Here is a 26,292-nt window from a genome sequence, read left to right on the forward strand (position 1 = left end):
GCCCTTTCTCCTAACTTGGAGAATGGCTGCTTTATCATCTTGCCTAATAAACATACTTCGCAATTTTCAAATGACTCCAAGTCGAATGAGTCAAGAATACCCTTATGAAAAAAATAATTCTTGATGCGTTTGATAGTATTGTGGCCAAGACGACAATGCCACAATTAAGTTTGATTCGACACGATGGTCTTAGCTCTTTTGGTGGTATCATTCATTTGTCTAATCATATGTAAAACATGCAATTTTATAGAACATATAAGCAAGACATTTCAAAAAACAACCATTGTTTTTGTCTTGTGATCAAAGTAACCTGGTGTCCAACACCATAGATCAAAAGTATGTTCAAAAGCATGAGAAACTAAGATTAGTTGATTACAAGCCATAGACAAAAAAAATGTGCCTAAAAGCACGATCGAAAGACCATCTTTGTCGTCCGCTCGTAGTTGCACATCCACTTTTGAAGCCCTCTCACTTGGTTCCTGAAATGGAAACATAAAGTGAGTTACACATGGTATCAAATACCTATGAATAGTTTTATACACAAGTGTTAATGAAAATACCTGAGGCAGATGCAACATTCCTCACCTCCTCTTCCTTTCGAAAGAGCTTGCATTCCCTTTTTTAGTGGCCTTGCCCACCACAATAGAAGCATCGCATCTTCGCCTTGTTCTTGAACTCCCTCTTCCTTGCTCTGAAGGGCCTTTCGGTTTCTCCATAGAAGGTGGCTCGGTGAAGCAACTACACCACCTCTCTTAAAGAGCGTGTCTCCTTTCACTGAGCTATATGCACTCTAAGTGCATCATAGCCCAAGTGGAGTGAAGAAAGCAAGATATGACCCGCCATCTCATCTTCCAATGAGATTCCGAGAAGCTCCATATGCTTAAAGAGCCTAGTCATACCAAGCACATGAGGTCGGAGGGGCATACTGGGTCTCAATTTGGTATTGTAGACCCTTGACCAAAGCCGACACCTCTCCTTAGCAAGACAACCTACTTCTGGTGGCTTTATCTTCATGTTCGAAAGTGACCTAGTCACATTAAACACGAGTCCATCATAGTTGCCATTGTCACTCTTGGTGACTCTCACATTGAGAATGTCCTCAAGTGCTTTGAGGAACACGTCAGGAAAATAGAAGGAGAGCTTTTCCTTCCAATCTTCCGGGATGGAATTAGCCATTAGTCGTGAGACTTTCTTGCAATCGGAAGACCATTTATCATGAGCCTCATCGCTCATGATTCCTTTAGAGAAGATTTTTGGAATGAGAGTATTAAGAGTGTATTCTAAGGAACAATTCTAAAGAGTTTTCTTGAGTTCCTTTTCCCATTCCTTGAAATTGACCAAGTTAAGGCTAGCCTAGTACTCGCATGGTTTGGCCAATGCGAGGCTACGACTTAGCCTGAACTTGTCGCTTATTGATTTCTCGTCTTGTCGAATTCCAATTCGACTCGGCTTACGACACTCGGTTTCAACGCTCTAAGCTCGATATCCGACGTCTTTGTTTGTAATACTCTAATGACTCATCTAATTCTTCGGATTGGTTCGTCGCCTCAGATCGGTTACTCGATTAGGTGTGACCCGAAGGGTTTAGTCAAGATTAAGTTGTAATATTAATTATACATTAATATTACTGATCGGAAGCGGCCTCCACCTAGGCATTGTGATCATTTGACCTCATTGAAAAATTAGCTTTCTAATAATTTCGAACCCTCTATCGGAATAATACACTTGTTGGAAGGACACCATTCTTTTCAATCTCCCACTTGTCCGGAATGCAAGTAGTTTATTGCCCATTTCCTATGTCACTTAATGTCTCTTCATGAACTATAAGGTAAAATTCTTCGTCATCCTCATTACGTCCTGAAGTGTTTCCATTAGAAGAAAATTGAAATAGGCACCCCCCTTTAGCACCGGTTTGTGAAAACCAGTGCCAAAACAAATGGGCGGGATTGAAAAATTCAGTGTTAGCACCGGTGCCAACCAAACCGGTGCCAAATCATATAATTAGCACCGGTTCAAACCGGTGCCAATTTAAAAAAAAATTAAAAAAAAAGTATGGAATAGAGTTGGCACCGGTTCACCTTAAACCGGTGCCAACTATGGTATTTAGCACTGGTTTAAACCGGTGCCATTGTTTAAAAAAAAAAACCGGGCGAAATAAAAAAAAAAAGAAAAAATCGGGTATTAATTTCTCTGCTTCTTCTTCTTTCTTTCTTTCCCCCCTGCATTTCATTTTCGTTAACCCTAACTCTCGTTTTCGCCCTTCTCTTAGCTTCGACCACCTTTCTCCATATTTCTCCTCCATTACGCGTGCTCGTAGTTCTCCATTGAAGCGCATTCTGAGCTTTGTCCATATCACTCCTCCACTACGCGTACTGTTTATTCTCCATTGAAGCGGATTCGAGCTTTCTCACCTTCATTGAAGCAGCTTCGAGGTAAAAATTTGTTTTTGTCCTTTTTAGATTATCGATTTCAGTTTTCGCAATCTAGGGTTTTTCGTTTATTTGATTTTCGAATTAAGGGTTAGTTCTTGTAAACTAGGGTTAGTTTACTACTGCAACCCTCTTAATTTCGATTTGGGTTCTCTGGGTTTTTGTTGTTGAAGAAGTGTTAATCAAATACTCCTATGTGTCGGGTTTAATAGTCATGTTGATAGTGTAATTTGAATTAGGCATATGATTATTGAATCCCAAATGAGGGAGTTTATTTAATGGAAGAACTTGTATATGTTTTTGCTTTCAGTTGGCTTCAATGTCGGCCGAGCTATGTTCAAAGCAATGACCCTACTTAACTCTAAAAATTTAAACTTCATATTAAATTTTAAACCTTTTAGTTTCATGTAAAATGCTGTTACATGTCATTGTTAGATTGTTCTGAACGGCTTAATATTAAACTACATAACATTGGTATATTAAAATTAAAAGTTAAAAATTGACGCCTTAATTTTGAATTACATTACTGTATATATTTAGCTTTGCCACTGATGTTTTATACCTCTATATTGGTACTTAACTCTATGCTCATGGTTGTTCAGCTGAATATTGTGGAGGGTAAGATGCAGTATTTGTTTGATGAGACGGGTAGACGCTATCTTGATGCATTTGCCAGGATTGTGACTGTGTCTTGCGGCCACTGCCACCCTGATATATTGAATGCTGTAATAGAGCAAAGTAAACTTCTTCAGCATGCGACAACTATATATTTGCACCATGCCATAGCTGACTTTGCAGAGGCTTTGGCATCGAAAATGCCTGGAAATCTAAAGGTTGCTTCTCATAACCTATATTGCCCCACTTTAACCCTTGCAAAGTTATGTTGCTTATTGTTTTAATTTGACATGTCTCACTAATCTGATCATCATCATCTAACTCATAATTTTACTAGTTGATTTCAAGGCTTTCCTCAAAATTGATGAACCGAATCCTATGTTTTAGTATATGACATGATTGTTAATGTACAATATGCTTTCAATTGAATTGGCTACGCTGATGGCAAAGCTTTACACTGGTAATCATGGCATGATTTCATTGAGAAATGCCTACCATGGTGGAAGTAGTAATACCATTGGATTGACGGCTTTAAATACATGGAAATACTCAATACCACAGGTTCTTTTCCATGATAATCCTATAAGTACTCATTCTTATTATCGTAATATTATATCATGTGAGGTCTCATCAAGGTTGTTGGTTCATAGTTGGGTATGATCTTCTGTTTCCTGCTATAGAGTAACTTTAGATTGCATGTGATGCATTGACAAATCTACTAAGGATTTTAAAATCCTGCTTTAGTGATTGGTATACATTTCAAAATTGTCTGCCCCTCCTTGCCTTCTTTGGCCATGTGTAGACTAAAGCCAAAGTCCTTATTGCTTCATTTTCTGGTTTGCTTCCTGATTATCTTGGACCTAAAGTTTATTTCTTCTAAGACTGAGATTTGACAAAATGTAGCTATAAAGGTTCTAACCTATCATCTAGCTTCTAATCGTGTACACTAGTCTGATTTTTCTAATGACATAAAAGGCCAGCACTAGTAGAAATTTTGATATATGGACAAAATAACTCACAGGTTTTACATGATGTAAGGAACCCTCATGTTAATGCTCATAATGGCTACATCTCTTTTCTTGCATTGTAATTGAATGCATATTTTATTCCTTCTGCAGGTTATGGGGAAAGGCATGTTGGTTATCATTTCCGATTCTGGAAAGCTCTCTTTTCTAACATTTTGTAATGAAATGCACAGGTTCTACTCTCATCTAGAGCCTTCCTCTATGAATTCTCCTCTGCTTTTTAATAGAAAAATTGGATGTATTTATAGTTTCTCGTTGCGTGAACTAATTATGGTTTAGTTGGTGACTTGTATTTGTGCTTCCGCTGACTGATTAGGTTCTTTCCAGTGACTCATGTTCAACTTTCAATCCCTGGCAACTCAAAGACACCAGATTGGTAGAATCCTTGCTTTTGATGCCTTGTAAGTATTTTCTTTGGAGTTATTGCAATGTAATTTTGTCACCTCTTCATAGCCATATTTGGAGACTATATCCAGGCCATGCTTTGCCCTGATTCAAATGTAGGGTGCCTCATCAATAATTAGATTCTTGTGTGTATTGATTTATTTTCGGTTGGCTACATAATTTTCACCCTTGTTTGTATTAATTTATTTAAGCGAACACCTCTTTTCATGCTATGTTTGAGAATAACATGGTTATTACTTTGCTGCGACTGGATTTTCTTAGGTATGACTTACAACACTCTGGAGTTTATGACATCATTGGAAAACATGAAGATTCAGTAACTTGCATTGAGTATTCTCCAGAAACAGGTGAGTAGTATTTGGTAGAGCATTCTTCCTACAATCCTACAGTGTGGAGTACAGTGCATCCTATGTGTACCATTCGCTGTTTGCCTACTTTGACAGGGACTATGTTGCTCTAAAAGGCTTAGCCAAGTTACTAATGCTGGATTATTGTTGTTGTTCAGATTACTTAACAGTTTCTGCAGGACCACTGGATCTTCAGTGGCTTGCTTTACCTCTTCCAAGCTCAACATATTACATTGCTTTATATTTTGCTGATGACCGTGCCTCATCGAGGCGGGCATTTGACATTAGCATCAATAATGTGCCATATGTTCGTAACCTGAGCGTGACTCCATCTGGTGTGGCTGTGTTTGCAACCAAATGGCCCCTTGACGGTCTGACAAGACTGAGATTTACCCCAGTCAATGGATCAGATGCTAGTCCCCTGATCAACGGCGGGGAGATTTTTGATGTTTTATCCCTTGGGAATAGTGCATGATGGTACATCTCTGAAATTTACAAGTGTTGTGGTCTAATTTCTTCTCATGTTATACTTGAATTATAATAGGCTTATCGCCCCCTCCTCCTAAGAACCATGTTGTGTAACTAGGTAATCTGATTGTTTACACTTAAGCAAGGGATAAAGCTGATAAGCTATTTTAAAATCTACGAGCAAAGAATTTAAGCACGAGACACCACAATTAATTTGCCTAGCACGAGAGCATTAAAACATGTCAAGCTAATGTTTTAGTAAGGAGGGGCTAATTTCACGATAACATTTGAAAAAGAAATAGACAAAGGAAAACGATTGATTAGCATGCCAAATGAATATTTATTATTTTGTGTCTAGATAATATTAGTTGGGATGACTTGGTTTAGGTAGTTGCTGTTTGTATACAAAGCTGAGTAGGTTGTGACCTGATTGGAAATTTTCATTCTTTTAGATTGATTAAAAGTTTAGAAAAGTGCTTGAGGCTTGTTATTCTTCTGAATTGGTTATTGACTATTTTGTTTCTTGCCTCAGTGATTATGTTGGAAAGAATTAAACGCAGTTTCCTGAACCCTCCTGAAGATTACAAGTTATTGAAGAAAATATATGTGTTGGGACTTTTAGAAAAATATATGTGTTGGGACCAAAGAATTAAACGCAGTTTCCTGAACCCTCCTGAAAAAAATCCGTGTACTATTAGAAAATAATATTACAAGTTATTGAAGAAAATATATGTGTTTTATTTATATTATGATTATATATAAGTATTTGGTACAATTTAAGTGAAAAAAATGCAGATTTTTTTTATTTTTTTTTAATTTTTTTGGGTATTTTTGGCACCGGTTTTGGAAAGAGCCGGTGCTAAAAGGTTTTTTTAAAATTTTTTTGGGACTTTTGGCACTGGTTCTAAGTCACAACCGGTGCCTATTGTATTGAAAAAAAAAGCGCCATGTAGTTGGCACCGGTTACCCGGTGCCAAAGCATGTAATTAGCACCGGTTAACCGGTGCCAAATCATGTAGTTAGCACCGGTTAACCGGTGCCAAATTTTCTTGGATTTGGCATCCCTCAAATCCCCAACGGTTCAAAACCGGTGCCTTAGGGGGGGGGGTTTGAACCGGTGCCCATTTATCTTTTTCACCTAGTGTTCTCGATTCCCGAGTTTGACTGTCGATAAGCAGATGATTTCCAAAATCCATCTGAGCACGACCATGCATTTTCACAGTCTCGCTCTTCGAGAGGACTTGTTAAACAACAAAGACATGTTCCCTATTGTTAATAGGGGGACATTCCCAGTCTTGCATTGTTTAGCTTCCCTTATTAAGAGGACCTAGCCGTTATAATCCCCATTTACGGCAGACGTTTGATAACATCAAAACGAACTCAAACAAGAGAACTCACAATACTCATGGTCAAGGAAAAAAGGTTCCGATAGATATAATGAGAAATATACTTATGAAGATTTTAAACCTCTTAAAGTATTCTCATAGGCCGATCCGGTATAGTTCTAAACCAATACTTGTGCAAATGATTTATGACAATCATGTCCTCGTAGCACAAGAACGATGCTATAAATCATAATAAACACTAATCTCAAGTGGTCATTAATCGTCAATCATTTAAATGATCTTGATTAGGGATAATTTTCCATTGAAATATTTAATGTTCATTTAACAAGTGTTTCTTTTTACAAGACATTGTCTTGATACCCTGTTTTGAATATTCTCATAAATCAAATGGACCCATTATTTAATTCTAAACCATAATTCTCATTCGACTTGGAATCATTTAAAAATTGCGAAGGATGTCTATTAGGCAAGATGATAAAGCAGCCATTCTCCAAGACGAGGAATGCGATGTCACCCCACTTACCTTCTTGTAAACACAAGAATCACTTGATAAAACCAAATCACTAATGGCTTCATCGAATCGCAGATTCCAACTTCTTCTTGCCTGTTTAAGTCCATAAATGGACTTTTTAAGCTTGCATACCTTCCCGGCATTACTTGAATTAACAAAACTTTCCGGCTGTGTCATGTACTCAGTTTCTTCCAAAATCCCATTAAGGAAGGTGGTTTTGACATCCATTTGCCATATTTCATAATCATAATATGCGGCAATTGCTAGGATAATCCGGGCGGACTTAAGCATGGCGACTAGCGAAAAGGTTTCATCATAATCAACGTTGTTTGGGGGGGGTTTTTTAGATGTGCTGCGGGAGAGTTACAATTTCCTAGTATGCTCCTTCCTTCGCCTGTACCTGCACAAATAACGGAGACTCTTGATGGCGGGTGGGAGTTCCGCCTCCGAAGATCAAGTTAGAATCTTTCTTAAAGAGGTATAAAGAACAATAAATGCTTCTCGATTAGAGAGCGTTTTGCAATGGGTTTTGTGTTTGGTTGGTTGTTTTAATGATTCTCGATCCCCATAAATGAGGTCTGCCCCTACTATTTATAGTAGGAGAGAACTGCACCTCAATTAAGGTACAATGGACACGTGTCGCAAAGGGATTGGGTCTTTGCTGACCGTTGCAATCTTGACACATGGTAGGCCTTTATAGGGCCACGTGTCCAGGGGTATTTTTACCCTAAACATCTTCCCCTCACAGGTGTGACGTGGCATAGCCACGTGTCACCTGTGACAGGCGTCAGAAGAATGGGAAGTGATGATTCGCCTACTTCCCTCCTTTTTTGAGTTTTTCAAATTTTAAGGCAGAAGGTGTTGATTCGCCTTCTGCCCTCTCCTATAAATAAGTGACATCACCTCTCTCCTCCACACTTTACAAAATTTCAAAAACAATTTCTGAGAGCTCTGACACTGGGTGCTTCATTTCCTCAAGAATTCTTCCATCCGACATTTGTAGATCAATCACATTCGGCTACCGGTTGAGTATATTTTGATCAATTACAACAAGATACTGGCTGCCCCTTTCTCTTCACTTTTAACTTCTGATTTTAAGGATCTTGACTGATTATCCCATCCGGGTTGTATGCCGCCTGGGGGGGATCTTGACTGATTTTCCCATCCGGGTTGCATGCCGCCTAGGGGGTCTTTAAACCATTCCCAAGCACTGAATTCACTCCCTCAGCCGGCATAGCTTCGTCTAAGGGGTCTTTAACCTTCAAAAATCATGAATTCAATGTACCCCCATCCGGTGAAACACCGCTTGGGGTACCTCTGAGTTTAATACCGCTTGGGTTACATTCTTCGATTTTCAATGACTAATATCTACGCTACCTCAGCCGGAGTATTCCGTCTAGGGTGTCTTCAAAATCATTTCACGTTGCATTCAATATACCCCCATCCGGTGATCACCGTCTGGGGCCCATTTGAGGAATCTCTTCTTTTCAAAACAAGTTTCACTACACCCTCATCCGGAATTAACCGTCTGGGGTATCTTTGAGTGACCTTGGTAACATTTTCAGTGCCTACAGCCGGCATCCATATCGGTTGTGGTGCTTTCTATCTTTTTTAATCTTTTCTTTGCAAGATATTCAGCTGGTGATGCTCCGCCTGGGGCACATTTCTGAGCTTATTTGACAAAAAGTACTCAGACCCTTAGCCAGTTTTAATACCGCCTGGGTGGCTTTTAAGCAATTTTCATTTAGGTCCAATGACCCTCATCCGGCTAGTCACCGTTTGGGGGACCTTTGAAAACTCTTCAGGGAAGACCGTCTGTGCTACCCTTGCCTAATTTCTCCTTGAATCTGCTTGATCTAATTCTACTTTCTTATTTCAGCTTTGTACACCTCCGCCTGTGGTGACTTCAAGCCACTTTCAACTTTGACGGTTGTACCCAACAAGCTTCACATTCTAAGGTACCACCTGTACCCTTTGCAAATCTTTTCCCTTTAATTTCCGGTTGTGCACATAGAATTAGGATATGGACTCCACCAATATAAACACGGCACAGCCTACGACTGTGGTCAGTCGGTCACCAGGGACGGCTAAGTCTAGGACTGGGACTGCCGTCTGGGGGTGTTTGGGCCAACCTTCATCTACTTCGAATCCGACCGTTTCTGCTCATGTGCAGAACAGAATGGCCCGGACTAGATGGACGACAGTAGACCCTGATTACAAGTCCGATGATGTAGCCGTTGATCCGGCTGACCCTTTAAACGAAGAGCAGACTGAGGAACCGTATGAGAGAGTTCCAAATGAGGATGCTCCACAAGACTCCCCAAGTGTACCTAGCACACCGGGCGATGGCATTTTGGGTAGCTCTAGTTCTAATGCCGAGGAATCCGGCGAAGGATCAGATGATGAGGAGTCCGACTCTGATGAGGAGTCTCCTGAAGCGGCTGCCCTTATTGATGAGGAAGCCTATAAGTGGCCAGCTGCAGGTGACCCTATCGACATGACTATGTCCGCCAGGGATGTGGTTACTTTAAACGCAACACTCCCTGCTTTTTTGAAGAAGAAGCCGGTAAGGGAGAACTGGGAAGTGGTAGTACCGCCTGTAGAGGCAAGCGTCATTTGGACCGACGATGTGGAAAATGCCGATAACTACTTCGGTTGTTACGAGGCAGCATTCAAAGCCGGCCTCCGGTTCCCCCTTCATCACTGCATAAAAGCCATACTAAAGGGGTATGGCTTGGGTGTATGGCAGTTGACCCCTAACTCATGGGTCAACATTTTGGGATACATTGCCGCCTGCGAGTTGCAGGAGGTTAAGCTCAGTTGGGAGGCATTTTCTCATATGCATTACCTCAGTCGGGAGCCGGGTGGATGGAGTGCATGGTATACCTTAACAACCCATCCGGAATATATGAAGACCCTGGACAAGCCGTCCAAGTGGAGCAGTTGGAAGAGCAAATTTTACGCTGTTTCTTCTCCAACTTCCCAAGTAAACCGTTGGCTGCGCAGATATAATAAGCACCCGACTTTGCTCGGGAAAAAGTGCGCTCTCCCAAAAGTGACGGCTGAGGCTTGGGAGCAGATAATGGAGAGGGGTCTTTTTCTTAAGATGACGTCCCGGATGGATGATGGGAGCGACATTATTGTCCCCAAATTCTGGTTTCCCCATCCGGAATGGTTTAAAGATGAAGCCTTCCTGTCCCTTTGTAATCTTAGTACAATGTTTACTAAGAGTAGGTTGCTGAATGACCTAGCATTTGCCGTCTGCGTATGTTTATCAGTATATTAACCCTGTCTTTTGTCTTTTTGCAGAAGTAGCCAAAGAAATGGTGCCACCAGAAAAGACTTCAGCCACTTCTGCTATTCTTCTAAGGAAGAAGCAGATAGAGGAGAAGAAGGCGGCGCTGGCCGACAAAAATGCCGGGGTAGCGTGCCTTTGCTTTTTTTTTTTTTTTTTTTATTTTTTTTTATATGCCGGATGTGATATACTTGAAGTAGATGATATCTAATCGGTTGCAATGTGTTTGATTGATTTCAGGCTGGGAGGAAAATCATGCCTCGCTCTTTAGCGAGCATGCACAAAAGGCCGGCTGGAAACATACCTCAGCCGGCTGCTAAAACACCAAGGCTGGGCGCTCCCGCCCCGGCTGCTGCGGCTTCAAGGAAAACTCCTGACAAAGACAGGCCAACTACTGCAGGAAAGAGCCTGCAATCCATTCCCCACTTCGAAATGGTAGTGGAGGAATTGAGGCCGGTGACTTCGGCTGATCAAACCCGGAAGAGCTCTGATCCGAATGCGGCTGGGGGGGCTTTAACCCCACAGTCTGAAAAAGTTAAAAACTCTGCCTTTGATCCCCCCCTGCCGCTTGGGCATATGAGAGTTAAAACCCAAGCAAGCCAATCCGGGGATTCCTCAAGCTACCGTCCGACTATTGGCGGAGCGTATGCCCAATATTTGACGGATAACTCTATAATTGCAGATTCATCTTCCAGCCGGCCTAATTACAACCAGTATGCGCAGAGGATGATTAAGACTCTAACCCGCTCTAAGAAGGCGGCAGTGCCGACTATGCACCAAGTGAACCTCGACCGCATTAACTCCCTTCTAGCTGAGGTAATTAACCGGATGACCTATGCTTGTGCAATGTTCTGTATTACCGGAAAAGTAATAACCTTTTTAATTTCTTCACTTTTTCCGACTGATGTCGCAGGTGATGCTAAGAGTTGATGGGCTGCGAGTCCCCTTGCGTAAAAAGCAAGAGGAAGTAAGGGACACTCAGAAATGTGCATCTGAGCTGATTGACGTTTGCCAATTCAATGCTATTACATATGACTTGGAAACTAAACGAAAGGAGTTGGAATAGGAGGAACTGCGGAAGGGAGCTGTTTCGGCTAGGGAGGCGGCAAAAAAGAGAGCGGAAGAGCTTGATCAAAAAGTCAAAGACCTTCAGGCTGATCTCAAGGCCCTGAAAGGAGCGGACACTGAAAATGCTAACCTCCGCCTTGAGAACAACCAGCTGAAGGACGAGCTTGCTTCAAATCAGGTGGCGCATAAAGAAGAGCTGGAGAAGGAAAAACTCCCCCTGATTGAAGAGAATGAGGCCGACTGCGAGGAACGCATGAAGCTGGCTTGGAGCCTCATTCATCCGGACTACGAATTCGAATACTTCAACCTCCGGTACCTGTATGCTTCTGAAGTATACGAGGCTAAGGTACTCGGTTCTGACTCTCCTCCCCCTTTTGAGGAGTGGGTCAAACGTAATACGGAGAGTCAATCGGTTGAGGCAAATCAGGAGGCCCCAACTAAAATCCAGCCGGAACCAACTGTTGTGCAGTCGGCTGAAGTTACAACAGAACAAGCTCCACAGCCTGAGCAACAGGAACCTCAGCAGCAACAACAACAACCATAAACAATCTTCTTTTCCCTTCTTTTTACCGGCCTGCGAGCCGTGTATGTTTTTGTACTTTTCCCGGACATGGGTCCGGTTAACATTTCTATTTTAATATATTTACCGACTCAGTCGGTTTTGCTATTTACATTTATCCTTTACTTGCAATAAAATGCCCCTGAAATGGATGACTGTTTACTCCAACGGTAAACAAGCATCCGTTTTAAAGACAGCCGAATGGGTAACGATCTTTGACCTTCAACATACCGGCTGATACAATAAAATTCCCCTGAAACGGATGACTGTTTACTCCAACGGTAAACAGGTAGCCGTTTCAAAGATAGCCGGATGGGTAACGATCTTTGACCTTCAACATACCGGCTGATACAATAAAATGCCCCTGAAACGGATGACTGTTTACTCCAACGGTAAACAAGCAGCCGTTCCAAAGACAGCTGGATGGGTAACGATCTTTGACCTTCAACATACCGGCTGATACAATAAAATGCCCCTGAACGGATGACTATATACTCCAACGGTAAACAAGCAGCCGTTCCAAAGACAGCCGAATGGGTACTAAAGACCGTCTTCATATCTTTTAGATATAGACCGATTGCTTTAAGCCCATATATATATATTTAAAAATCTGCTGCTGTTTTAAACACAGCAGGAGTTTTCATACAAAGAGGAATAACATTGTTCTTTTAAACAAGTGTTCATCCGGAATACCTAACCGCCTGTAGTGCTTTGTTGCTAAAGCCGGTTGGTGTTTTTACCAGGATTTAGATTTTACCGCATGGACCACTTTTGGATCTATGTCGGCCGAATCCCAGATGCAATGGAACATTTCGAACGGCTGTGTACTTTCAATGATGTGTCAGTAAATGCCGTTTGAGTTTACGATCGCCAGAACAATGTACCACCCGGAAGGGATCTGTTCTTTTCGGTGAATTCACCCGGATGGGTGTCACCGGATGACTGCTCTTTTTGAAGCAGTGGTTTAATAAATGTTCTTCCATCTGTGTTTTTGCACTAGACGGGTGCTAATTCAATGAACAAAAATGATATACTTCAAATTTCAATGCTATTTACAAAAATTACAAATTCCTTAGAAGTAGTACTTTTTCAAGTTATCTACGTTCCAAGTGCGAGGTAGCTGCCTTCCGTCTGGGGTTTCCAGGTGGTAAGTGCCATTTCTAATTTCTTCAAAAATCTGGTAGGATCCTTCCCAATTTGGAGTTAACTTCCCTTGTTCGTTTGCCCTGCTAGTTGCCTCAAGCTTACGTACTACAAAATCTCCTACTTTGAGGGGCCTTTTGCGCACCCTTTGTTTGTAAGCTCTCGTCATTCTCAGGCGGTAGATTTCATGATGTAAGGCGGCATTACCCCTTCTTTCAGGGAGTGTATCCAAAGCCAGACGCATGGCCTCCCAATTTGCTTCTTCATCATAAAGCATGATTCGAAGTGTTGGTTCATATAATTCAATAGGAAGGACAGCCTCTGTGTCGTATGCCATGAGAAATGGGGTTTCACCGGTTGACCCCTTCTCTGTCGTTCTGATTGACCAAAGAACATGAGTCAATTCTTTTTCCCAAAGACCGCCTGCTTTTTCGATCAATTTCTTTATTCCGCCTGAAATGAGCTTGTTAAAAGCTTCCACCTGACCGTTTGCTTGAGGACGGCCTACGGATGCAAAATAATGTGAAATTCCTTAGTCTTGCAACCAAGTTTTAAGGACAGTCGTTTTGAACTGCAGACCATTGTCAAAGACCATTGACATAGGAACACCGAACCAGGTGATGACATTCTTCCAGATGAAGGAGATGACATCCTTAGTTTTGATGCCCTTTACCGCCTTTTCTTCAACCCACTTTGTGAAGTAATCAACAGCCACCAAAATGTATCTACGGTCGCCTGAGGCTGGCGTATATGGTCCCAAAATATCCATGCCCCATTTGGAAAATGGGATAGGGCTTAAGATAACCGTCAAATCAGTAGCCGGCTGACGGATAAGCCGGCCAAACCTCTGGCACTTGTCACATCTCTTTACCAAATCTAGAGCATCTGCCTCAAGAGTGGGCAAAAATTACCCCTGCCACCTGGCTCTCTTTGCAAGAGTTCTGCCGCCTATGTGTGATCCACAGAAGTCGGCATGCAGGTCTTCTAGCACTTCCTTTCCCCTTTCTGGGGTTATACACTTGAATAACGGCTGTAGGTACCCCTTTTGAAAGAGTTCACCCTTGTGCATGACGAAACTTAATGCTCGTCTCTTTAGAGCAGCCGCTTCTGAGGAGACACCCGACAGAGTGTCGTCTACCAAGTAGTCCCTGATGGGGTCCATCCAAATGGAGCTTCGATCTAGAACTCCAATGGGATCATGTTCGATGCTTTTGTTTTCCATGACTTCCCGGAAGACTGACCTAGGCGTATCACAAGTGGCGGATGATACCAGTTTTGAGAGTGCATCCGCCTGATTATTCTCGGACCTTGACACTTGACTTAGATTGAATTCATCAGATGCCCCAGCTTCTTCATTGACCGCCTGAAGATATTTAATCATTACCGGATGGGTGGCTTCGTAATCACCATGGTATTGGCTAACGATTAGTTGAGAATCAGAACAGGCGTCAACCTTTCTTTTCCTGGCTGCCTTACACATGCGGATACCGGCTAGCAAGGCCTCGTACTCTGCTTCATTATTTGAAGCCTGAAACTTGAATTGTAGAGCATACTCGTATTTATATCCTTCCGGGGAATGACAAATTACGCCTACCCCACAACCATTCATGGTAGAACTCCCGTCTACATACACCTTCCATACCTGATCAGTGATAGGCCTAGTCATTTCGACAATGAAGTCGGCAAACACCTGACCTTTCACTGCCCGCCTGGGCTTGAAAGTTATCTCTAGACTTTGAATTTCCACTGCCCATTTAATCATTCTCCCGGATGACTCTAACGTGGTCAAAGGCCGTTTGAGCTGTTGATTAGTATAGATGGTAACCAGATGAGCTAAGAAATAAGGCTTCAACCGTTTAACCGCTTTGTATAAAGCCAGACCAAACTTTTCAATCATGGGATATCGAAGTTCAGCATTTCGGAGAACGTGACTTATGAAATAAACCGGGAGCTGTTTGCTGTCTCCTTCAGCAAGGATAACGACACTTAGGGAATGATCCGAGACGGCTAGGTACATATAGAGAGCCTCCTGGGGTAGGGGACTTGTTATGGGTAAAAATACCCTATGCCACGTGGCCCAGTAGAATCGTGACACGTGGCAGCCCACCAACGGCCCAACGGGATCCAATCGGATGCTGCCACGTGGCATCAAAACCCTAATCAGGGAGCATGTTTCCCCCACTATAAATAGGGGAATCCCCCTCATTATTGGGCATTCAAAAATTCATACACAAAACCCGAGCAATATTAATTGCGGAATCTCTCTGAATCAGTGAGAAAAACCTATTTACCTTCCGCACATTACCCATCCGTAAATCATACTAACTTAATCGTCGGAGGCGGAACTCCACCCAACCGAAGTTTCGTGGTTTTGCAGGTACAGAAGTCAGACGCGCATACTCCGTATTGTAACTCTCCCGAGGGACTAAAATCACCCGAAACATTTGGCGCCGTCTGTGGGGAGAGTACTACCGAGATGGCATCCGATCCTGTACCGAATGCAGAGGGCAGCCGGCCTCCGGCTGACCCTGAGGTCCACACGGACCATGAGAGTGGTAGTGGGGACGACTACGACGTCAAAACCTACATGGCACCAGACGGATCATTCCGTTCTAGGCGTACACGTTCCAAGGAAACAAGGGAATGAAGCCGAGACAAAGCCTGCCCCAACAACCCAGGCGGCAAGCCTGTTGGACAACCCCAGGCGGCGGAGGGTACTACCCCCGTCACTAAAGACGAGCTCATGAACCTCATGAACAGGTTCAAAGGGTAAATCAAAGATATAATCAGGAAGTCAGCTGGCTCCAGCAAGGGTCAGTCGGCAAAGAAGCCTTCTCCCTCCGGGAAGAAGCAAATCAAAGATCGAGTGCCTACTCCGCATCCCAAACACAAGGGGACGGATGGGCCCCTTATTGACCGTTCAAAACTTCGTTTCCCCAAAACGGGGCAACGGAAGGCCATCCGGCATACACAACCGGATAGGTCAAAGAAGATGTTCTCTGACGCCCGGTTATTCATCCGGGAGAAGAAAAGTCAGAGCATGTCTCAGTCGACCTCAACGTCGACCTACTCAGACAGTTTCCGAAATGCTTCAATGAAGCATTCAGAGACGCAACAGGGGAGTCAGTCACGCAGTGTATTTGCATGTACTGGCCCTCATGTGATCCAGCAGCAGGCCCCGTATGTGCCCCAACAGCCATACGCCCAGTATGGATCTCCATTCATAAAGTCGGTACCCTTCGGGGGTCAGGCGGCCTACCAGGTCCAGCCCATGGACTAGCAGCTCCGACTGCAAAACCTTGGGGAACAACCTTCTGCTTTCTCCCGGGAGATAACCGAGGCGGTACAACCGACCAAGGTTAAGAATGTGTTGGTTAGTGCCTACGACGGTACCACCAACCCGGAAGACCACCTAATGGCATACACCAACCTCATGTACCTACAGGGGTTGGATGACGTCGCCTGGTGTAGATGCTTCCCGGCTACATTGAAGGGCATAGCCCAACGATGGTTCGACAACTTGCCGGCTGGGTGCATCAACAATTTTAAGACACTTTCATACCTCTTTGCGTAAAATTTTTCCATGAATATCCCTCCTAAAAAGACAAGTCTCGACCTAGGGGCTATCCAGCAAGGTGATAAGGAAGGACTTCGGTCCTATGTCAGGCGGTTCAATCTGATGAGAAGTCAGATTCAGGGGCTGTCTGACAAAGTGGCATATACAGACTTCTTTAAGGGTCTGAAGGATGGGTCAGCTTTTAAATTTGACCTAGTCCGCAAGAGGGTAGCCACCTTCCAAGAAGCGTTGATGGAGGCGGAGGCCTATATACAGGCAACCGAGCTCTGCTCTATCAGGCATCCTATCAGGTGATGACCAAGCTCTGATGAAGGGGTCTTGGACTCCTATCTGGTGAAGACCAAGGGCAACCCCAAATCAAGTGGGGGACAACCGTCCAAGAAGCTTGCTGCTAGCTCTGAAACGGATGAAGATCATATCTTCACTATCCCAAAAAGTGTGTCTTTGGTGTTGATTCTGGGAAGTTTCTCGGATTTATGATTGATCAAAGAGGCATAGAGGCCAATCCGGATAAGGTACATGCGGTGATTGACATGCCGTCACCTTGCACCGTAAAGGAGGCTCAGAAGCTAACCGGTTGCCTAGCGGCACTAGGAAGATTCCTAAGCCGGTCAGGTGACAAGTGCCTTTAATTCTTCCAAGTAATCAGGAAGAGATCTAGATTTGAGTGGGGAGAAGAGGCTGAGGCGGCATTTTAGAGGTTAAAGCAACACTTGCATTCTTTGCCAAGGCTAGTGAGCCCCCTGCCTAAGGAGGTTCTCTACATGTACCTAGCCGTCTCAGATCACTCCCTTGGTGCCGTCCTCCTTGCCGAGAGAGACGGCAAGCAGCTCCCGGTGTATTTCATCAGCCATATACTCAGGAATGCTAAGCTCCGGTACCTTATGATCGAAAAATTTGGGCTGGCTCTTTACAAAGCGGTCAAGCGGTTGAAGCCCTACTTCTTGGCTCACCCGGTGACTGTCTATACTGATCAGCCACTCAAGCGTCCAATGTCTACCATAGAGTCATCCGGCAGAATGATTAAGTGGGCTGTTGAAATGCAAATCTTGGAGATAACTTTTGAACCAAGGCGGGCAGTGAAAGGTCAGGCGTTTGCCGACTTCATTGTTGAAATGACTAGGCCGGCACAGCCGGAGAATACCGATCAGGTTTGGAAGTTATTCGTAGACGGAAGCTCTACCTCGAACGGCTGTGGTGCAGGCGTGATTTGTAAATCTTCGAAAGGAGATACTTATGAATATGCACTGAAGCTGAGTATGAAGCCCTGCTTGCCGGAATACGCATGTGTAAGGCGGCAGGGGCAAGAAAAGTTGACGCCTGTTCTGATTCTCAATTGATTGTTAGTCAATTCAATGGTGACTATGAGGCCACCCATCCAGCAATGATCAAATACCTTCAGGCGGTCAAAGATGAGGCGGGGACACTTGATGAATTCCATCTGAGTCAGGTGCCCCGGTCAGAAAATAATCAGGCGGATGCTCTGTCCAAATTGGCCTCATCTGCCACTTGTGATGCACCTAGGTCAGTCTTCTGGGAGGTCATTGAAAAACGAAGTATTGAGCATGACCCCATTGGAATTCTCGATCGAAGCTCTACCTAGATGGACCCCATCCAGGATTATTTGGTACACGACACCTTGCCGGGTGCCTCTTCAGAAGCGGCATCACTTAAGAAACAAGCTTTAAGCTTTGAGATGTACAAGGGAGAACTCTTCAGAAAGGGTTATCTCTAGCCGTTACTGAAGTGTGTTACCCCCAAAAAGGGAAAAGAAGTGCTAGAGGATCTGCATGCGGGCTTCTGTGCTTCACATATAGGTGGCAGGTCTCTTGCAAAGAGGGCCAGGCGGCAGGGTTACTTTTGGCCCACCCTTGAGGCAGACGCCATGGATTTGGTGAAGAAATGTGACAAGTGCCAAAGATTTGGCCGACTCATACACCATCGGGCAACTGATCTTACGGCTATCTACAGCCCAGTTCCATTTGCAAAATGGGGCATGTACATCTTGGGTCCCTATACGCCTGCCACAGGCGACAGAAGATACATTCTAGTGGCTGTAGACTACTTCACCAAATGGGTTGAGGCAGAGGTGGTTAAAGGCATCAAGACAAAGGATGTCATCTCCTTTGTTTCGAGGAACATCATCACCCGGTTTGGGGTCCCTATGTCTATGGTGTTTGACAACGGTCCACAATTTGATACACCTACCATCAAAAATTGGTTGGGAGATCAGGGGATCTCACATTGTTTTGCATCTGTTGGCCAGCCCCAAGCAAACGACCAAGTTGAAGCCTTCAAAAAGCTCATCTCAGACGGCATAAAAAAGAAGATTGAAAAAGCCGGTGGTCTTTGGGCGGATGAGTTACCTCACGTCCTTTGGGCCATCAGAACAACCGAAAAGGGGGCAACCGGTGAAACCCTGTTTCTCATGACATACGCACCGAAGCCGTCTTACCAATTGAGCTTTATGAGCCAACACTTCGGGTCATGCTTTATGACGAAGAAGCTAATTGGGAGACCATGCGTCTTGCATTGGACTCTCTCCCGGAATGTAGGGGCAATGCTGCCTTGCATCATGAGATATACCGTCTAAGAATGACGAGGGCTTACAAAAGAAGAGTACACAAGCGGCCCCTCAAAATGGGGGACTTTGTGCTACGTAAAATGGAGTCAACCGGTAGGGCAAATGAACAAGGAAAACTAACCCCGAATTGGGAGGGCCCCTACCGGATTTTTGAAGAAATTAGAGACGGCACCTACCGCCTGGAAGCACCAGACGACAGGCAGCTGGCTAGAACCTGGAATGTAGATAACTTGAAAAAGTACTACTTCTAAGGAAATTGTAAATACTTTTTGTAAATAGAGTAAATAAACAAAGGATACTTTATTTCAATTTTTTTGTTTAAAGTCCCATGTGCAATGCACACCCGGGCACCTTTTAAAGTCCCATGTGCAATGCACACCCGGGCACCTTTTAAAGTCCCATGTGCAATGCACACCCGGGCACCTTTTAAAGTCCCATGTGCAATGCACACCCGGGCACCTTTTTAAAAGTCCCATGTGCAATGCACACCCGGGCACCTTTTAAAGTCCCGTGTGCAGAACACAACCGGGCACCATTCAAAGTCCCTGTACAAGGCACAACCGGGCACCTCTAAAAATCCCGTGCAATGCACAACCGGGCATCATAAGTACCTAACTTAGCTGAATAAAGGCACAAAGCCAATATATCTTAAAACCGTCTGCTTTAGATACAAAACAAGCATCCAGCGACACCCATCCGGGTGACTTCGTTGAAGAGAACATCTCCCTTCCGGGTGGCACATTGTTCTATGAGTCATATTTTTCAAACGGCTTCAACCGCCGAGGTTGAAGATAACCCATGTACGTTTGAATGACCTATCACAAACAAGATAAAACCGGCTATTGCCCCAATGCAATGCAGACGGTAACCTAAATCTTGCTAAGCAGCCGGCTTTGCCCAAAAGCACTACAGTTGGACCCCGCTTCTATCCCGATTTTTACTAAATCATCTCCAAATTGACGTTGGCTATTTCCCCAAGGCCATACAGCCGATATAAATGTCTCGTATTGCAACCGGCTGATTGCCCCTAGGTAATACAACCGGCAATTGACAACAATGTCAACTACATTTGTGCCTGGTTTTTGTTCAAAAGCAATACAGGCGGTAATCCACATATTTATATATATCCGGAAACCGTTCAAAATGCATACGTGATGAGTGACATTTATGTCACTCTTAGGGGTAGCATTTAGGTCTTTTTCCTCTTATTTTTCTTAGTTTTTTCCACCTCATTTATCCTCTTATGGCTTCTTTATGTATTGATGAAAAGTAATGCTTATTTGCGCTTATTTTGATAATCTTTATGCATTATTTTATCATCCCCATGCTCTCGTGAACTTTGGTATCTTCTGCAGGTTCCATGACGGTCCTATGCACGGTGGGAGGCCCCTTGGCCAAGTATGGAAGCCATGGACAAAGGCAAGAGGAGCAAAAGGGAAGGAGAGGAAGCAAGAAAAGGAAGTGCAAGAGGAGGTGTGGCCGAAACTCTGAAAGGTCCGGTCGAACCTAGGTGTGGTCAAACTTTTGAAAAGTTTGACCGAACCTCCTGGGTGCAGTGAAGGCAGTGTCAAACCAGTTTTCAGCAATTTTGCAGGAGAGGTCAAACCTCAAAAGTTCGACCAAACAAGGATCAGGGAGGTTCGACCGAACCTACACAGAGTTCGACCGAACCTACACAGAGTTCGACCGAACCTACCCTGAGTCCGACCGAACCTACCCAGAGTTCGGTCGGACCTTTTCCCGATCTCAGCCAAGTTTGTACGGACTATTTAAGGTCCTTTTGAGATCGTTTTTCGGGGGGAGAGAAGAAAAACAGTAGAATAGTTTTCAGCAAAAAAGATACTCTCTCTTAGTTAGCAACTTCATTACATTAGTTGATTTAGTTTTAGAAACTCTCAAATCTAATCATTGTAGAAGCAAATTTCAAGATTTATCTCAAGAATTTCAGCAATTATCCAACATTTTTGAAGCTTCAATAGTAACTTCTTTCATTTGTCCTTCGTTATTTTCTGATTTTATTTTTTGTTTTGTAAGCCACTTGATTTTCTCTCAATCTTGATATATTGTTGTTGCATGTTAGCTTTGTCCATAGATAATCACTTGTTTTTCCAAATCTTAGAATCGCTTATAATCCAAACTTGGAATTTGCATGTACTCACAATGAATTGTGAGTAGTCCTCTTGGCTAGGGGTTAGGTGAAACTCAACCTATTGGTGATTATGTGAGTTTGGGAGTGATTTTGATGATGGATTGCGACTAAACTTGATTATATGGGATTGCTTGTTAGTTCTTCATGATAGGAGTAATTAACCTAGATTATTGAACTTGATGGCAAGAAATGTTTGGTTCGACATGGAAATGTGAGTTGAATGTTTCATTACCTATTGCAATATGATTATGTATCTTTTGTTGCTAAGTTAATGAGGGATCTAAGCTTAGTAATCTGAGTTGTTTTCATATCGTTTGATGTTGATCTTACATGTGGTCTTTGCTATTCCATTACCCTCATTCCTCCCTATTTGCCTAATTGCTATTGGTTGAGTGAATCCCATTCCCCTAGTGTTTTAATCCCTTGAATTCAACCTTTAGTTGTAGTTTGTTAGTTAATCACCACTTATACCTTGATTTCGATTTAGCTTGAGCATTAAGATTATTTAGCATTTGATTCCCGTTCTCCGTGGACCGAACCTTTGCTTGCCATTGTACTTGTTTGAGTGAGGTGTTTGTTATAAATGTGTTTGAATGAGCCTAAATTGTGCGACCGATTTAGCGCTCGTCAAAATGGCGCCGTTGCCGGGGAGCGGTGTTGTTGATTGCTATTTGATTGCTTGAGTCTAATTCACCTTTAAAAAAAAAACACAAAAAGAGTTGTTTTCCTTTTTGGCTACGCTTGTAGCCTTGCTACTAATTGTGTTTGTTGAGTGCGTATGCATAGGACTCAACATCGTGAGTTGGTGCCTTACGATCCCGAGATTGAGCAAACCCTTAGAAGAAGAAGGAGATCTCGTTCGCGGTCCTCCACTTCCCCAAGAAGAGAATCCAACCCGGAACCACAAAGAAATCCAATGGGTGAAAACCCACCACCACCACCTCCAAGACCTTTGAAGGAGATGGGAACTCCGGGAGCTTATAGAGCTTCAAGTGGGATTGCTCCCCCAAACACCCCGGCCAATGTCTTCGAGATTAGGCCCGCAATGATAAATTTGATTGAGAGGAGACAATTTAGTGGAGCAAAACACGAGAGCCCTCTTGCACATTTGAACGAGTTTGAGAAATATTGCAACACGATCAAGGTGAATGGGGTCACTCAAGAGTTTGTGAGACTAAAACTATTTCCTTTCTCCTTTATAGGAAGGGATCTCGAATGGCTTGAGAAGGAGGTGAGACCTAATTCTTTGAGGACTTGGGATGAGGTCACCACGGCTTTCTTAGGGAGATCCTACTCTCAAAAGAAGACGGCCGAGGCAAGAGCTCTAATTCAAGGCTTTCGGAAAAGGGGTAGTGAGACTATCTATGAAGCTTGGGAGAGGTACAAGGAGTACCAAAGAGAGTGCCCTCACCATGGAATCCCAACATACCAAGTTTTACAAATCTTCTATGGAGGCTTGAGTTCTCAAGGCAAAACAAGCTTGGATGCGGGAGCCGGTGGGCCAATCATGAATAAAACCGAAGATCAAGTGATTGAGATCATTGAAGATGTGGTAAGGCACCACATGGATTGGCAAGAAAATGAAAGAGAATCCACAAGCAAGAGTGGGGGGGAGGCGGCTTATTCGGTAGATCACCTCAATGCTATAAACAACTTGACATCCCAAATTACAAATCTTGGAAAGCAGATGACATCAATCAAAGCTAAGCTTGAGTCCTCTACTTCGCGCCAAGACTTTTCCTCCCAATCTAAGGGGAGAGGTATGAGTTCTAACCCTTCTACTTCTACATCTAATAACATGCCTAGTGGATGCTTATTTTGTGATAATTGTGGGTCTTATGACCATGATACATCTTCTTGTAATTTTGATTCCCAATCCCAACCCCTTAATGATGATGGTAATGAGTATGAAAATGAACATGTCAATGCCTTGTCTTATAATAATAGACCTAGGAATGACAACCAACGATACTTACCACCCAATCAAAGAGGGAAAGGGAATAATTTCAATCAAAGAGGAAATGATTATGATTACCACAACCACAACCAATGGGGTGGTAGAAACCAAAGGGACAAAAATCCCCAAGGTAATTACAACCAACAAAGTGGTTATGGTAACCATAATCATAACAATAAAGGAAACTATGGAAATCAAGGCCAATACCACCAAGGGGGGAGTTCTAATAACCGGAACAATTGGAATAATAATGGTAATAAAGGCTTTAACAACCAAAATGCTAATTCCAATGTGAGAGGTCATAGAGCACAACAAGACAATTGTTACACTCAACCACCTCCACAAAAGTCTAGCCTAGAAGAGATGATGGAAAGCCAAGCCAAAATGTTCAACACTTTCATGGCCACTAGTGATAAGAAGTTTAATGAAGTAATGACCCATAACAAAATGCTTGAAACACAAATTTCTCAATTGGACAATGCTTTAAAAGAGGGAGCTAGCACTTCTAAACTTCCACCCCAAGGACTTGACCCCAAGAAACCGGTGAATGCTATATCAACTAGGAGTGGGAAAGTGTTGGAAGAGAGTGTCCCTAAGGAAAACAATGAGAAAGTGAACATGAGTGAGCCTCCCCTTGAGAGTGATTGTGAGCATGAAGAAGAGAAAGCCTCTGAGAATGAAAAAGAAAAAGAGAATGAAAAAGAAAAAGAGAGTGAAAAAGAAACAAAACAATTGCAAAGACTTCCATATCCTCATAAATTTGTGAGACACAAATTAGATGTGCAATTTTGAAAATTCCTTGAAACACTGAAGCAAATTCACCTTTCAATCCCTTTTACCGATGCTATGAAGCAAATGCCTAACTATGCTAGGTTTTTAAAAGATATTTTGAGTGGAAGGAGAAAGTGTGATGTGGTGGAAACGGTGAATCTCACCGACAATTGTAGTGCTATTATCATGAATAAGATGCCACCAAAGTTAAAAGATCCCGGTAACTTTTCAATCCCTTGTGCAATATATAAAATGCAAATTGATAATGCCTTGTGTGACCTTGGGGCTAGTGTTAGCCTTATGCCATATTCGGTATATCAAAGACTTGAGATAGGGGATCTTCTACCCACTAACATTACCTTACAATTGGCCGATCGATCCATTAAATTTCCAAAGGGTAAGGTAGAGGATGTTCCCCTAAGAGTGGGAAAGTTTTGTAATTTCGGTGGATTTTGTTGTGTTAGAGATGGATGAAGATGTTAACATTCCAATAATTCTAGGAAGACCTTTTCTTGCTACTTCGGGTGCTTTAATAGATGTTCAAAGTGCTAAAATTTCACTAAAAGTAGGAGATGAGGTGATAGAATTTGATTTGAATGAGAGCATGAAATATCCAAGCTCTAGTCTTGATAATTGGATGATGATTGATACTATTGATTCTATTGTAACTTCTATGCATGAGCACTTGCTCACTACTAACGATGCCCTTGAGAATGTCCTTTTGAACAAGGAAAAGATAGGTGACCAAAGCAAAGAGATGGCATTGTATGAAGAAATGCTTGAAGGAAGTACAGAATCAAGCAATGAGCAAGTGGGCATGGGAATCACAACGCATGATGCATTAGAAGTAGCTACCTCAAGAGAAGGTAAGGGTGTTCCAATGGTAGAGTTGAAACCTCTACCATCACACCTAAGGTATGAGTTTTTGGGCCCCAATTCAACTTTTCCGGTTATTGTGAATTCTTCTTTGAACGAGTGCCAAACTCAAATGTTATGTGGTTTTTTGAGAGATCACCAAGGTGCTTTAGGCTATACCATAGATAACCTCAAAGGTATTAGCCCCGCTTTATGTATGCACCACATAACACTTGAGGAGGGTGCTAAGCCTTCCATTGAGAGGCAAAGGAAACTCAATCCTCAAATGGGGGAGGTGGTGAAGAAAGAAATCACCAAACTCCTTGATGCCGGCATGATCTTCCCCATTTCGAGTTCTAGATGGGTTTCCCCCGTTCATGTGGTCCCTAAAAAGGGAAGAATGACCGTAGTTGAAAATGAGAATGGTAATCTCATTTCAACTAGAACGGTGACTGGTTGGAGGATGTGCATAAACTATAGACGTCTAAATGCATCCACCAACAAGGATCATTTTCCTCTCCCTTTTATCGACCAAATACTTGAAAGACTAACCAAGCACAAGTATTATTGCTTTCTTGATGGTTATTCGGGTTTCTTTCAAATCCCTATAAACCCGGATGACCAAGAGAAAATAACTTTTACTTGTCCCTATGGAACTTTTGCATATAGGAGGATGCCCTTCGGGCTTTGCAACGCACCGGCAACCTTCCAAAGATGCATGATGAGTATTTTTGGGGACATGCTTGAAGCCGAAATGGAAGTTTTCATGGATGATTTCTCGGTAGGGGGCCTTTCGTTCGAGGATTGTTTGTCCAACTTGGGCAAGTGCTTGACAAGATGTGAGAAGGTCAATTTGGTTTTGAATTGGGAGAAATGCCACTTTATGGTGGAAGAGGGAATTGTCCTTGGTCACAAGATTTCAAACAAAGGGATTGAGGTTGACAAGGCCAAAGTTGAAGTGATAGAAAAGCTTCCGCCACCAATCAATGTGAGAGGAGTAAGGTCATTTTTGGGGCATGCCGGGTTCTATAGGAGATTCATCAAGGATTTCTCACAAATTGCTAGACCCCTAAATGCTCTTCTTCAAAAAGATGCCATCTTTATTTTTGATGAAGAGTGTCTCCAAGCTTTCAACAAATTAAAGGAGGCTTTAATCTCAACTCCAATTGTGCAAGGGCCAAGATGGGA

At 43.0% G+C, this 26,292-nt stretch overlaps 1 protein-coding gene across 4 annotated transcripts; it reads left to right on the plus strand.

Moving 5' to 3' along the window:
* The first annotated feature begins 1,870 nt into the window (after positions 1 to 1,870).
* Positions 1,871 to 6,033, plus strand: LOC110690363 (alanine--glyoxylate aminotransferase 2 homolog 1, mitochondrial-like). 4 transcript variants are annotated; one of them, XM_021867184.1, is made up of 6 exons: positions 1,871 to 2,432; positions 3,032 to 3,262; positions 4,163 to 4,242; positions 4,386 to 4,470; positions 4,736 to 4,821; positions 4,980 to 5,319. In XM_021867184.1, the coding sequence occupies exons 4-6, from the start codon at positions 4,403 to 4,405 to the stop codon at positions 5,294 to 5,296; spliced, it is 471 nt and encodes a 156-aa protein (XP_021722876.1). In that variant the 5' UTR covers positions 1,871 to 2,432; positions 3,032 to 3,262; positions 4,163 to 4,242; positions 4,386 to 4,402; the 3' UTR covers positions 5,297 to 5,319. The 4 variants fall into 4 exon arrangements, 3 of the variants coding, with proteins under 3 accessions (XP_021722876.1, XP_021722875.1, XP_021722877.1); XR_002505081.1 differs by lacking the exon at positions 1,871 to 2,432 and adding an exon at positions 5,822 to 6,033 and having other exon boundaries at positions 2,866 to 3,262; positions 4,397 to 4,470; positions 4,980 to 5,298; XM_021867185.1 differs by lacking the exons at positions 1,871 to 2,432; positions 3,032 to 3,262 and adding exons at positions 4,063 to 4,077; positions 5,822 to 6,033 and having other exon boundaries at positions 4,980 to 5,298.
* Positions 6,034 to 26,292: the final 20,259 nt, after the last annotated feature.

Source organism: Chenopodium quinoa, unplaced genomic scaffold (genome assembly GCF_001683475.1).
Source record: "Chenopodium quinoa cultivar QQ74 unplaced genomic scaffold, ASM168347v1, whole genome shotgun sequence".
Taxonomy (NCBI): domain Eukaryota; kingdom Viridiplantae; phylum Streptophyta; class Magnoliopsida; order Caryophyllales; family Amaranthaceae; genus Chenopodium; species Chenopodium quinoa.